Source organism: Eupeodes corollae, chromosome 1, assembly GCF_945859685.1.
Source record: "Eupeodes corollae chromosome 1, idEupCoro1.1, whole genome shotgun sequence".
NCBI lineage: Eukaryota > Metazoa > Arthropoda > Insecta > Diptera > Syrphidae > Eupeodes > Eupeodes corollae.
In genome coordinates, this window is record NC_079147.1 from 198,353,645 (window position 1) to 198,369,218 (window position 15,574).

At 31.9% G+C, this 15,574-nt stretch overlaps 1 protein-coding gene across 1 annotated transcript in view; it reads right to left on the reverse strand.

Annotated features, from left to right (window-relative positions):
- The window catches only part of LOC129948013 (uncharacterized), a 56,850-nt gene extending 41,761 nt beyond the window's left edge, over positions 1-15,089 (reverse strand). Inside the window, exon 1 of the mRNA XM_056058822.1 lies at positions 13,843-15,089. Within this exon, the coding sequence (XP_055914797.1) occupies positions 13,843-14,099 (257 nt within the window). The 5' untranslated portion in view covers positions 14,100-15,089. The remainder of the gene's footprint in view (positions 1-13,842) is intronic.
- Positions 15,090-15,574: the final 485 nt, after the last annotated feature.

Here is a 15,574-nt window from a genome sequence, read left to right on the forward strand (position 1 = left end):
AGCCATTGCTGACTACATAGCCTAAATATTCTACTGAATTTTTAACAAATGCACATTTCTTCCAATTTAACATAAATCCAGCCTCAGTCAACGCAACTAAAGTCAGTTCAAGATTTTGAAATGCATCTTCAAGGCTTTTTGAAAATATTAACACGTCATCCATGTAAATAAGAACCATTTTGTCCTTTAAATGTTTTAATGCCTTGTTAATAGCCCTTTGGTATACCGCGGGAGCATTACAAAGCCCGAAGGGCATTTTCAAATATTCCCATACACCATCGGGAGTAATAAATGCAGTCTTTTCAATTGAATTGTTTGCCATGGGTATCTGGTGAAAACCAGATGCCATATCCAAACAAGTGAAATACTGAGATTGTCCTAATGTATCAATCTGCTCGGATATTAGAGGCAAAGGATAGCTATCACGCACAGTGTTCATATTCAGTTCTCTAAAATCAACACATAAACGATCGGAGCCATCTTTTTTTTTTACCAGTAAAGCTGGACTCGAAAAAGGGGATGAACTTTCCCGAACAATATTTTTTGATTCAAGATCTGCAATTATTTCTCTAAGTGTCGTACGCTCTACGGGAGCTAGGCGATAAGGGTGACGTTGAACAATTTTATCAGGATTCTTTAATTTAATTTCCATTTCCCCAGTTGTAACAGTAGATCGAGAATTGCCTGTGACAAAACTATCCTTAAAACGATCTATAATAGAAATAAGTTTTTCTTTATCTTTTTCCTCATTCAGATCCGTGTTTAGATCGTTTAAATTAAAACCTGAACATTTTGACACACAAACATTTATATCGGAATGACGAGTTATTCTTGCACCATTACTATTTATTATTAGTTCCAAACCCGGATTCCTAAAAATCTCGCTACCTATAATCACATCATAAGGCAACAGCCCTGATTCTACAACTACAAAAGTTATCTCAACGCATATGTTACAGACTTCTATGTGAGTGGTCAAAGTACCGAATGAAAAGCACGGTAAGGAACCGATGCCAGTAAGTCGTGTAAATGAAAATACCTTTTTAACCGGAAGACTGTCAGCAATTTCTTTCCTTATAAGAGAACACTCCGAACCACTATCAATCAAAGCTTGCAAATTAAAATTAAATATTTTAATAGCAACTAGAGCAGTATTTGAAGTTGAACAAACATTTACAGATTTTGAGGGTAGTTCTGGATTTTTAAACTCATTAAATTGTTCTTTTCTTTGTTTTGAAAAACATGTTTTTTCTGTATGACCTATTTTCTTACAGTAAGAACATTGAATATTTGTATCATTAAATTTCGACTGCGGCAATCTTGAGTGTTCATTTACGGATTTATTTGTATTACGAAAGATCAAACAGTTTCGTTTAATGTGACCTATTTGTCCACAATGATGGCACTGACGACTACTTGATGGCTGTTGTTCAACAATTTTTTGCCTTTTAAAATTAAGAACACCGGAACTAGAATGACTATCATAAGATCTTTTTAATTTTGATTTGGAATACGTGTTTAAATGTCTATCCAGTCCGATAAGATCTGTAGGTGTTGTTTTTAGTAATTCTGATCGTACCTGTGAATCTGCAATACCAGAAATTACCACTTCGATTTTGTTTGCTTCACTCCAATTTGTCTCCAGCCTGTCGATCATCACAAGTTTGTTTGTGGAATATTCCAGATATGAAGCTGCTTGGTCGCTAGTATAATCCACCATGTCACGAAAAAGATCGTGAAAACGTTTAGTTGCTGCAAATTGTCTCGTCAATCTTTCTTTGAGATCTTCCCACGTTCGACATAATGGGTATGAGCGAGAGGCCCACTTCTTAGCACGCCCTTGCAAGTGCGTGAACGCTGCATTTCTTGTTTCGTAGTCTGTCCACAAATTATGTTTGCGATGATACTCAATTTCCTCGCACCATTGAGCTGCTGTGAATTGGGACTCATCCGGGTCAAATGCTGGAACATAAATCTCACTAGATTTCATTTTCTTCGTTTGCACATTTGATGACGAAGGTGATGATGAAGGCGATGGTTCCTGTTGATTTCCTTTCATAATTTCCATCATTCCTTTAAAAAATGTTGGCCACATGTCTGGAGTCACATCTCTCGGCAATGACTCTGACTGCTGCTGTACAAGATCATCATTAGTAGATGCAGGGTCCTCCTCATTCGGTGTATTAATATTGGGAGAATTTAGATTAGATCCCACCGCTGCTGTTAGAGATTTTGTAATTGTCCTTTGTTCGACTGCCATTTGTTCTCAACTTGTTAGGGATTTTGTTCTCAGCTTGACCTTTTGTCATCGGCGAACAATCTAGAACTAATACCGAATCAAACAATAAAATGTTCTTCGATGTTCGCACAGCTGACAACGTGAAAATAAATAAACAAAAACACACGTAATTACTGCCAGAATATAGAGGGCATTAGTAACTCTAGAGAGAGCTCAATTTCCATAAATAATATCTAAGGCCGTCGTCACACGTACCTATTCATGATTTTATCTCACATATATTTACAATTTAACTTAAGTTGATAGCATTATTGGTTTATAATATAAATCAGTGGCGAGGCGTCATATTGTTCAAGTCGTGCATGAACGACTAGCTTACAGGCGACATTATTTTAATTTCTATCTAATTAACCCACACCTCATAATCATACTGTTCCTTCATTCCTTATAGTTATATCTAATGTATACGTACATATTTTCCATTTTCCAACTCGCGCGTTCCTTCTGTGAACTACCCAAATAAAAAAATCGAACTAGCTACCTGCTACTGTTTTGTTTTACTCAACCGATCTGTACAGTGTATTAACCCAAGTCGTTCATACGATTTGGCAACGAAATGAGCCCATAGAAAGCATAAAAGAAAAGAAAAAAACAATTCGCTCGTTGTAGTGAGCATTTCGTGCAAATCTGTTTTGAACGAGTAGAGCTTTTTTTAATATATAGAATGATGGAAATAAGGAAAACGGATAGCTAGGGCATAGATGATCTGGTTTCAGTTTTCCCTGAGATATACAAATTATGTGAACTTGTACTTACATTCCCTTTAACAACCTCGTCTATTGAATGGTCGTTTTCAACCCTTAAAAGAATAAAAACCTATTCTGCAACAACTATGGGCCAAAATAGGTTATCAAATCTTTCAATGCTTACAATTGAACAATAAACAGCTAAAAGTACTAACGTAAAATGTCTATTGTTATTTACCTTAAAAAAAAAAACTAAACTTTCAAATATATTTAATCATCACATACCTATTTATTATTAACATAAAAATTAAACCACATTATTATGTACTTTTATATAAAAAAATACTTGTTTGAGTTCTTGGCATCGCAAATAAGAATTTTGAAACTGAACGACTACATTTTTTAGGCACGCGTCGCCGCTGATATAAATGTCCTTCTGCATCTTTCTATGTTATTACCTGTGTAGCAAAATTTATTTTAAGTCAATATCTTTACTGATTTTTGGATGGTGACAACGAAAAAATCTTCCCGAACGTACCAACGTACGATTTTTTTCTAAAAATCTTTTATTTAGATTCTAGGGACCTTGACATGTAAACAAATCAATTTGACAAATAGAAACGATTACCATTAGTTTTTACGGGAACTGAAAACAAGACTGTCGAAATATCTAAAAGATATATACAAAAGTTTGAGTCAATATCTTTCCTTCTTCTCAAGATACTTGACTCGAAAACCAATTTTTGTCAGTTTTTTTTTGTATTTGGTACCAATAATATATATATAATATTTTAAAACAATATATTTTGCATTCTAGTTCAAAACTAATTTTTAGTTACTTTTTTTAAAGTTTAGAAATATTTTTCATAGTTCAAAACCAATTTTTATACTTTTTTTAAAGTTTAGAAATATTTTACATAGAATTAAATAATTTTGAATTCAATACTTTTCTTAAATCTCGAGGTATTCGAGTCAAAACTCAGTATGTTTAATAAAATTTGTTCAAATATTTGATTTGTCAAATCGGACCGATTACAAAACTTCCTATGTGAAGTTCTTAATTTTGTTCTGTTTGATTAAAATAAATAACTCTTAAATTTAAGCTCTTTTTCATCACATTTTAAATATTAATCTACTAAATTACTGCAGTGAGATCAGATTATACCAATTGAAAGAAAATGGATAAATTCGTAAAACCATCGAAAATGGTTGTTTAATACTAACAATGTTGAAAATTCTACAGTTGCAATTTTTTTAATGTCTGTTTTGACGAAAGTACGTACAATATTTATTACATTGCAAGAGGAAACACATGTTTTATTCTGATCTTTGACAAATTTCATATTGGTATAATCAAAATATTTAATAAAATCCATTAATATTGTTGACACATAAACGAATAATACCCGTGTTTTGTTGGAAAATCTATCAATAGTACAGTAGGATTTAACACGAATAACAAAAACAATACCCGTAGTTTGAATATTACCGATAAAAGTTAAAGTAGAATTTTCAAATGTTGGTACGATTGATATTCCATTTGTATCTCGATTGACTGTGTTCGTTGGGTAGTTGGGAATTTGGAATCATGTGATTTCCATTGGGCAAAAATTCAATCTGTTACTGTTGATATTACTTAGTTTTGTTAATGAAAATGGGATAACTGGCCTTATTTTGCAAGAGAAAACAATAGAACAAATAATTAAGTTTTGCAATGTTTCTACCCAAGGTTTATGTCAGTTTAGATGAAATAAATCTTTTTGGTGTTTCCACCGTACAAGAAGATTTAAAAATGATTAAGTATGAAAGCACTTTCTAAAATGCAAATCGAGCTTCAAGCTCGCTTCAACACCACATGTCTACGAACAAACTCCCTTCTTAAAGTTTTTATATTCTGTCAAATTGTTTGGTGTAAACTTTGAAATCGACCGCCAAGTATGAAAGCTGAAAATAGAAAACAAAAACAAAACAGGAAAAAGGTACATTTTATCAGTTTTGTTAGTTTGTTTTTGCTTAAGGGGGTATTCTGGTCTAGAAATTAAAAAAAAACGATTTTTTTTTCTTTTCATATTTTCATAGTTTAACTATTTAAGAATATGTCTACGAGAGGATTTTCCCAAATTCAAATTATTTTTGGAGAAATAAGTATTTTGCTGAGCAGCCATCCAAATCGGTTGCGCTGCAACTAATAGAACAAAAGACATAATGGGGTACTTTAAACTCGTTTTTCTCAGAACTGTCTTTTTGAATCTGATACCCACGATTTCTCAAGTTCTGCGGAACCGATTTACTTGAAATTTTAAGAGAGTCTTCTTTAGGGACTTGTCTACGTCCGGAACTACGGCCATCCCCAAATTTTCTTTTTTACTATTTTTAACAAATCGAAGAATGTTCAAAAAAATGGTAATTTTTTTGTATTTTTCTTTAGACAGTCGCCATTTTGTAAAAAAAAATGTTTGTAACTTTTCCGTAGTTCCAGACATTCCGACTTTATTGTAGATAAATAATCTTTTTTAGTTTTTGATTTCAGATTTCTAGGAGAGTTAAAATCGTGGGTATGGGCACGCACCAAATTTTTGAGACGCACCACTCCATCAGCTGATAACTAACGGAATTTTGATTTTTGTTTTACTTTTTTATTTTTTTTTTTGTATGCTTCTAATGTGAATAAATAATGTATTCAAAAATTGATGGTAAAATTGTTGCTTGCTTTTTTCTACAGCACTTCAAAAATTACCTAAAATTCATGTCTCTAGACCAGAATACCCCCTTAAGTTAATTTTTCTCTTATTTGTTTTTTATTATTATTATTCTGACAGGTCTTCTTTCAGTTGTACCAATTTTTAAATACAAAAATCTGGCTGTGGTTGATGGGTTTTCTTGGGAATAATCTACTATACTATTTATAGAATGCCAACAAAACACGGGTAATATTAATTGTTTGATGTTTATTCGAGTTTTACAAACCCAGCTAAAATTAATGATTTTTTCTAAACACTAAATTTAGCTAGTAAAATCTTAACCTAAACTGGAGTTACATAAGAGTAACGCAAAAATATAATGCATTTGTTTATTTTTGTAAAGCTTCAAACACGTGTGGGAATCAAGCCAAATAAAAAACATTTCCTCATTTTTTGTTTTGCAGAATAAATTTAGAAAAAATAAATGTATGTGACAAAAAAACAAACAAAATTATCCACAATTTAACAATGTTTCTCAAAAAAAGATGTTTCTTTTGATCAACCTACACATTGTTTTTATTTTCTTCCTTAAAATAAAAAGAGAAAAATTAAATATAAGTCAAAACTTTATAAGAACATGGAAAATCCATAAAACTTTCTGTGTTGTATAATTATTTAAAAACCTAAGTTTTAATTTACGTTGATCACATAATACGAGTATAATGTGCATAATATATTCGCCCTTGATCCCAAATAGTTAACCCATAAAATTTCCATCATTAAGCAACATCTTCTTCTACATATAACATCCAATCTTATACTCTTAGAGCTAAAGATAGAATGTTGCATGCGGCTACCGCCCACCACCGCGCCGGCCGCTGTCGTGCCGCCGCCGGCCACAACTCGATGCACGCGAAAGAACTCTTGAACTGCATGGATAAAAGAACTTTGTATGTATTTCTTTTTTGAATCGCATGCACATACATACAATTTATACGAATAGTAAGACTATGAAGTGGGTAATAGGACTTCAATAAGTATCTAAGCCCGTGTGGGTTATGGGGCTTGGCAATGATGGTTTCGTCTTCGGCTTCATCAGCTTCGCGCAATCTTCTATCTGGGATGAAGAGAACCCAGCCACCTCTCGCCGCTGGCCGGCGTCCGACCAGACCAGAGACACATCCGTTCCATATATATGGAACCTTTGCTCTGGCACACTGATCAATGCAACTTTACAAGCACCAACCGAACTTATAGATACAACAAAAAGTGAAAAAATATACATAAACAAAGATACAGTATCTTCTTATTTCTGGTCTAAAAATAGAATCCTTTTATTCGCAGCAATGCCAGGAGAAGAAGAAAAACATCCTCTTCTTTTTGGCCTTTTTGTCTATTTACAAAAAGAAAAATCCAAAGGAGAAGATCAACCATCAAAAATAATTAATGCAGAACGGAGCATTGCAAGTTGTTGACATATTAATAAGCTAATTTCAAATAAATGCCAACGCAAGGTACGTTGTTGACTTTGAAATATGTCAACCGTGAAAAATTTTTAAAATCAAGTGGACAAATAATTTTGATGTGTGCCTGTGCACAATGTGGGTGGGCATCATCACCGAGGCATCGGATGGATGATATTTGCAACATTGTATGACGCAAAGTTAAGGAGGAAACGACGAGGTGAGAATGATAATTATTAACAATTACAATTAACAATAATTATTTACATGGTTTAGAATGTAACAACAACGATTTTAAAAGAACCAAACATTACCATTACAAATTTGAAGATATTGACGACTCACATTTTAAAACGAGCAAATAAGAATGACACAAGTTTTTGAATGTTTTCACTTTTTTCACCTATGTATATTCGATATCAATTAAAAATATTTTAAGTTTTTCATTGATTAAACAAGTCAAAAGGAAATGCAATCTTTTATGCAGATCGTATTCATTGAATGAACCAAAAGATTGGAACTTCAAATTCTGCAATCACCAATCATTTGATTGCAATCATTTGAGACTTATGTTTTTTTTTGCATTCACTTGATCTCTTTTCATTCACATGAAGTCTTTTCATTTACTTGAAGTTCGGACATTCTTTTGCAATCATGAATGAAATTTCACGACACACTTTTGAAGTTTTGATTTGAATTTTATGACTTCGAGTAAATGCAAGACTTTAAGTGAATGCAAAGAATGAATGAATGCAGTCTTTTTAAGGTCAAATGATTGGTTTCTTCATTCTTTAATGATTGAAGTTTTAAATTTAATTTTTATATGGATGTTAAATAGTTTTCCAATTGGTAGTTCTAATCGGCTTTTAAGTAAAATCAATGAATGCAATTTTTAAGTTGAATTCAATAAATGATTTGTAATGAATGCATTCACAAAAGATTGCATTCTTTTAAAAATATTTTTTTTTAACTAAAAAAGTTTGATTTTGTTGGTAGGAGGGAACTTTTCAAAATATTTTTCTTCTGGACAAAAAAAGAAACAAAAACTGTGCGCGTTAATTTTGTAAAAACTGAAGATTATTTCAATCGATTTAGATGATCCCCTTTTTTATCATACTCATCATTGAAGCTGAAGTTAAAAAACAATGAATTATTAGAGTTTTGTATTGCATATTGGAAGAAAAATACTCTAAAATTGTTTTAGTAAGAAACAGTGAATCGTAACGAAACAAACATTGTAGATTCTATTAAATATAAACTTCCCATAGGAATTTATTGAAAGATTAGAAAGATGTCGATGTGTTCATTCAAAAATTAAGCAGTTGTTTTTTTTACTTAAGCAATTTAAAAAAAAAGTGAAAATTTGGTCTGTCCCAAAAATTTCTCATAAACCAATAACACTAGTGACTTACATTAAATTTTAACAGAAGAAATGATATCAAACTCAAAGGTGTAACTATGTAAGTCAAAAATTACGCACTGTGGCGTTGTCATCAATAACAACAGTCGCTCCTTCTCGAGTGTTATATTTTATTTTAAAATTTCGAGAGCTAAAGTGACTATTTCAGTTATTAGGATATCTTAAAACACTGTTTTTCAGCTAGGTATGGTCGAACCATTTAATTTGGACGGCTTTTTACATATGAAAACATTTCAAGATTCCAACGCCTTAATTAAAAGCTAAAATACAATAGTTTAGAGGGGTTTTGAATGCATTTCATAGAGAAAAAAGAGGCTGGGATGCTACCCACACTGATAACTTTCCATCCCGTCTGTCGATTTGTCTTAGATAAAAGTTTGTAGGTTTTCGTGTTCTGGTAAAAAAGTTGTCTTTTGAATTATTTCTTATATTTATAAACAAATACGAACTAGGTGAATGAAATTAATTTGAAGTCAATATCTTCTATCTATCACGGGATAACGAGAACCGAACATCAATTGTTACCAAATGTGCGCACTATTTTTTGTAGATTTTATTTTTTATGAAAAAAACGGACGGTTGGATTTTTTATAAAAAATTTACTGAATGTCGAAAACAATATTTTATGTGAGATTAAATAAGTATGAAGCCAATATTTTTGAAAAGATATTGGAGTCGATATTAAATACTCAACAAGTTTTAGTATTGTTTTTTACGTTTTTATTTTGTGTAAGAAAAATATTATCGAATATGAAAAACAAATGTTTGTTCATTTTGATAGCTATCTGCAGTGTATCTGCATCATTCAACCCAGATTTGATATCATTCACTCACTATCGTTCAAGATCGATATAAATATTGCGTTTTCACTAGTGCTGGAAATGCTAAAAGATTTTGCGTCCCTATCTTCAAATATGAAAATAGTTATGTTCTTGTGAAAATTCAGATCATAAGATGAATATGAATTAACGAGTCTTCCACACACAACATGGAAAATACTAAAAAATTACCTGGTTCTATATGTAACTATTATAAATTATATCCCATAACACAGATTCCCAGATCCATTTACAACTTTACTTAGACTTAGATTGCATAAATACGTTTGTTTATACAAAGTTCTTTGATGAATAGCACCATAACATAAACCTACTTTCGATAAAGTTCTTTCCGCAAGTCCATGTCTAGCTGTCTACAGTTCCCCATTAACCTATCAAAGAGACTATGCATGCCGTTCGTCATCATCGTCTTGAATTAAGATTTTATTTTTTCTCTGATAGGATCTTTAATAGCTTTACACCATAGTTAGTCAAAGTAGATATGATTGAAAACAAAAAATAATCACACCTCATAGCTCAACTTCCATAAAGAAATAAAATGTCATAAGTCCATAAGATTGGATCTAGTGTTGATGTCGAAGATTGACCCAAATCTTATTCTCATGATTGATATGAATGATGACTAGTTTGTAGTTAATGTTTTTTTACTGCTGAAACCGGCTTATTTTTATTGTCAATTAGACATTCTTTTTTGTTGCCTCTTGTTTAACTATAAATCTGACTCATTATTCGGTTTAATAAACAAAAACTATTTGCATCTGTCACAAAACGAACGCCAAACAGATAAACATACTCGTATGCATAGAAAATCTGTAACGAAAACGTCACGTTTAGAAAATTGAACTGCTGAATTTGTAGTTTCATGCAAAATTCACTAGAAAATTTGTAATGCTACTATGAAAGTGTATTTAAAAATTAGTCATTTCCCTGTTGGACATTGATGTGAATATGTTGTGATTTTGCCATAGAAGATAAGTTTGACCATGGTTTCCGATTTTATTTTATTTTATTTTATTTTATTTTATTTTATTTTATTTTATTTTATTTTATTAGTCAGCGATTCGAAACATTTTCTAAAAATAATCTCTTTATAACTCCAGACCTATCTGTGTTAGACATAGACTTGCGGAAAAAACTTTATCGAAAATAGGTTTATGTTATGGTGCTCTTCATCAAAGAATCTTTCATATATAAGCGTATTTATGCAATCTAATTCTAAATAAAGTTGTACAAGAAGTTCGGAAACTTAATCTGTGTTATGGGTAATAATTGAACAATTATATAGAACAAGGTAGTTTTCATGTTTTGTGTGGAAGAGTCGTATTCATATTCATCGAATGAATGTAATTCTAGTACAATTTTATTTTAACCAACATCGACAGCTAATTTTTTGAAATCCTTAAAACTATTCTGCTAACTGTTGGTTTAAAGATTCCACGAAAGTCTCCTATTGTAATAAAATATTAACTTTGTGTGGTAAAAATACGTACAGTAGCAATTATCGCATTACCTATTTCACTTCGGTGAATATTCTGAGAGAAAAATCTTAGCTCTGTTCAAACTTGGAAACTAGCAGATGTTGGAAAACGTCTAATTCAATTCAATGTTCATTATTTAGAAGGTAAATAATAAACTTGGCAGTTTTTTGCTATCGAATTGATACCTTTCATAGAAATTGTCATCATCTGTTTCAAAGGGGTTGATTCGCAAAATAATTTTATTTAATTTTTCACGTTTTATAGAGTTCAATTTTAGACTCTAGGCTATTGTTTAAAATTGGCTTTAAATTGTCTATTAATAATGTAAACTGGTGTTTAGAACTTATCAAAGAACTATAAATATGACCCATACAATTTATTTTATAAGCAATGATATCATTTTGTTAGTTGTTCAAAGATATTCACCCAAAAAGATGTTTTACTGTCAAAAGCAAATAAAATCCTGGTAATGATCTTAAAGGTTACACAACATTTAAAAATAGGAAAAATTTTAGTAAAACTGTTTCATTTAAAATTGATGGTTATCTATCAAACACAAAGAGTTTAAGGATCTTCATAAATTGACGAAATCTACTTTTTGAATTGAATTTGCTTTGGATGCTCTAGAACTGAGATTTAAAAATAAATTTCAAGAATAAAATGTACCTAAAACAGTAAACATGACAGTTTCTTTAAATGAATGACTTAAATCTATTTATTTAATATACAAATTTTGAATCTCTCGAGAATTGAAGTGAGAAGAGATTCTGCTCCGTTTAATTTGTGACACTATAGTTTCTTCCCAAATTATTTGTTTTTATTTTCTTAAATCTTGTTTCTAAATGCGCCCATTTCTTTAAATTCAAAAACAAAACATTTTTTCTCTTCGATTTTTAAGCTTCATATTAGAATCTATTTTATTTTTCTGACAAACTTTCTAATTTTTTGACCTAATACAATGAAAAACTTTATCTTATTGAACGAAAACAAACGCATCCAAATCCTCTGTAAGCTTATGTATGCCACCTCTAAAGTAAAAAGTATTCAATTTACCCGTTGTGTGATGGTTAATGCGTAGAATTGTCATGTGAGGAATCTAAGGTTAGATCCTGCCTGTGCCTTTCGAAGAATTGACAAATCCTCCAAGAGTAATTCTTGTCATAAAAATTGCTTTCTCAAACTTACCGTTCGGATTCGCAATCAAAACTTTAGTACCATCTATTCCTCAAATGAGAGTTGTAAAGTCTATAGATTCTGGGTCTCTAAGCGATGTAAATCTCAAATCTAAAGAAATCTCAAAGCTTGTCAAGAATATTAGCCCGCAATGCCATTCATTTTTGAAGCTCATGAACGATCAATGTCATATGAAGAAACTCTCTACCAAAGAAGACAAGTTCTGCTGATGATAAGATAGTCGCTACTTATGCAAAAAAAAAAATCGATTTATGACGTCAGCTGAAATTCATGATGAAATGCATAAAGATTATAGAAGACTAAATGAAAAGGATTTCATTGGTTACGTAGCACCGCACTGGTTTCAAAAAAAAATATTTCAGCTAGACTAACGTTCGCTTGAGAATATGGACAAAAATCGCTTCTGTTTTGGAAAAATGTGTAAATGAGTTTAACCGTTTGGGCTTCACTGCATAGTTAAAACTCTGAAGCACGGTGGTTGGTGTATCATGGCCAATCGTTAAAATAGAGCAGCGATTGGACCAGCATCTGTAAAAAAGCATCTTATAAATCCATATGGAGCTTTATTCTAACGATAACTTTCCAGAATTGCATTATTTATGCATTACAACGCTACTAAGCACACTTCGCGGCTAGTGAAGCAGTGACCTAGAATAAATCTATTGAATTGGCCTGTACAGAGCCCGGACCATAATTCTATAGAAAATCTTAGGAACGATGGCAGTTATATTTAGAAAACCAACAAATTTTCAAGAATTTGGAGAAGCTATTGAAGAAAGCTTTGTTAGCATTCCCATTTATCAACGCCTACAAGAGAGTAATTGTCGGAGGTTACAAGCTGTAGTTCGACAGAAAGGTTACTCAACAAAATATTGATACAGATAAGAAGTTTTAAATTAAAAAAAATATAATGTGCTAATTCTGTGACGAAAACTGTTGCACTAACTTAAGTTATTTATGTTTTTTTTTTGAATTGTAATTATTTTTTAAACATGTTTGTTTCATCATCAATTAAAACATTCTTCAATGACTTATATTGTTCAAAATCAATCAAAAATAATATTCTGACTTATTTTAAATTACATAATATATATTTTGTTTGCTAATTATTTTTTCACCACTGTATATGTTTTCAGGTAACTATTTCAAAGATAAGTAAAATTTCGTCTTAAATATTTATTATCTTCTTTTTGGTCCAAAATTTCAAGATCACTCATTATACCTTCTAAGGTTTTAAGATTCGTCATAATTTGCAAAACCTCCACATAACTACACTTCCTATAACTTCCTCCACTTTAATTTTAGACAAAATTGCAACACCTACGTTTTATCCAAAAACAGATTGTTTTTTGTATCATAAAATTAAAAAAAAAAAAAAAAAAAAAAAAAAATAAACAACAAGCGCAAAAACTCAAAAAAAGATCAACTCCCCATCACCTTCACCCGAAGTATTTCATTTGCGTTAACATTGAATAATTGTTTGCCCTAAAGAAAAGATAAAGCAACCAAAATCAAACAAAAACACAATATTTTAATCCCACTCATAAAGAATCATTTTGGAATTTATAGATACTGCTTCGCGCTTATCAGAAATTCCACAAGTAAGATTGGCAAAATAATTCCTCACATACAAAAACAACACCCAAAAAGATGTATGATGTAAATCCAAAAATAAAAACAAAAATACATGACCCAAAAACATTTTCGGAACATGCAAACTTGAGTACCACATTTATCTCTAAGAAACCAAAAGTAAAATGAAAAGCTTAAAAACAAACTTACACAACATTATCGCAATCGTTAATAATTTGCGGATCGAAATGAAATCCTCGATCCTCCTTAACCATATAAGCGGGTAGGGAATCAATAATTGCATTGGCCTTATCATTGTACGAGCCCAACAATTCCCGATACTTGGAGTAAACGATCCTTTTCAATTGGGGATTCGTTACTGATTTATTGTTGTTGTTGTTATGGTTGCTCAACAATGATGATGGCGGTTGTTGTTGCGTGGGTTGTGTTTGAATTGTTGCCGCCATTATTATTATGCAACGATTTTTTTTTTAAATTTATTTTATGAATAATCGATAAAATCAAACAAAACAATAAATCACAATTGTTAATAATAATTGATTGTATATTATTTGAAGTTGCTCACAGATCACATACGCGGTTTTGAATTGATGGATAAATGAGTCACTACCGTCACAAAAAGATATCGCACCAATTTAAATTGCGGAATCCCAAAGTGAGATGCTGATGATGATGATATGGCTTGACTTGGCTTGGGGCTTGACTTATGCGGTCAATAAAGATTCATTAAATAATATCTTTGTTTATTTGACATCTGCTGAGTTCGCGTAGTCGCGACGAAAAGACCTTCAAAAATCCGAATTCTTATTTAATTCCGTAATCCGATTAGGGTCAAGACTCGGTAAGCCAGCTGGTGTTGTGATGGTAGTGGTGGCGCAGCCACTTATAACAGCTTTAACTTTAAGATTGAGTCAAAGTGGCGCAAAAGTACATAATTTGTTCCACAACCACCCGACCAACAACGCCGACGCCGAAGCCGCACAGCACCGCCGACAACGACTTAGAGGAAGCCGCAACACAATCGGTCTGATTTGGTTTATTTTGGACACAGAGACGAAATTATTGCGCCACACGCTCTGGCATCAAGTCCTATGACTCATATACTAAACAATTCGACAAGGGACAAGGCAAATTAAAATTGATATCGTCGCCGCGCCGGCCGATGACGGTTAACGAAATTCCAATCCCGATTCGAACTCTTTCACATATCACTTCATGGATGATGGTTATTGTTGGTTCTTTGTTTTGGTCACACAATAAAACATTATAGAAAACCACAATTCCCAATTCCGTGAGAGAGTATCGACTTAAAGTGTCTGGTATCCCTGAGTACAGATCTTAATTTTTTATATAAAAATGTTTTGTTTTTACTTTCTTGGAAGTAAATTTTTATCGTACTTGAAGCTATAAGTAGCTTGAGTTGAGGAGAAGAACTGTTCGTTGCGACGATACTATAACGAATGACCATCGTTGGGGAACATTAAACGGCTGGTACACTGGCAAAGTGTATCTACTACCGTATCTGATGTATCCATCCGCACCGCGTGTGCATCTACTATATGTACGTATAGGAGGTATGGTGGTTTTTCAAATTTATAACAGTGGGGCTATAGGGTGTTTAAAGGGGCTATGATGTTAAACATATTGTGCCATAGTTTTTTGATAAGTATTGATTTTGTATTTGCTAAACTAAACAGAAGTTCTTGTTATTATTAGACAATTTAAACTCATTTTAAAACAATAGACTGCAGAGCCCAGGTTTAAGCTATTTTCAAAACTATAAAACGTCAAGAATTAACAAACGTTGCGAGACATTTAAATTAAAAATATAAAAGCGCAATTTAAAGTGTCAATAGACTCAAGCATCGATCAATACGCTGATACTTTCTCAATGTTGTTATGCTGCCAACCAACAGAAAGC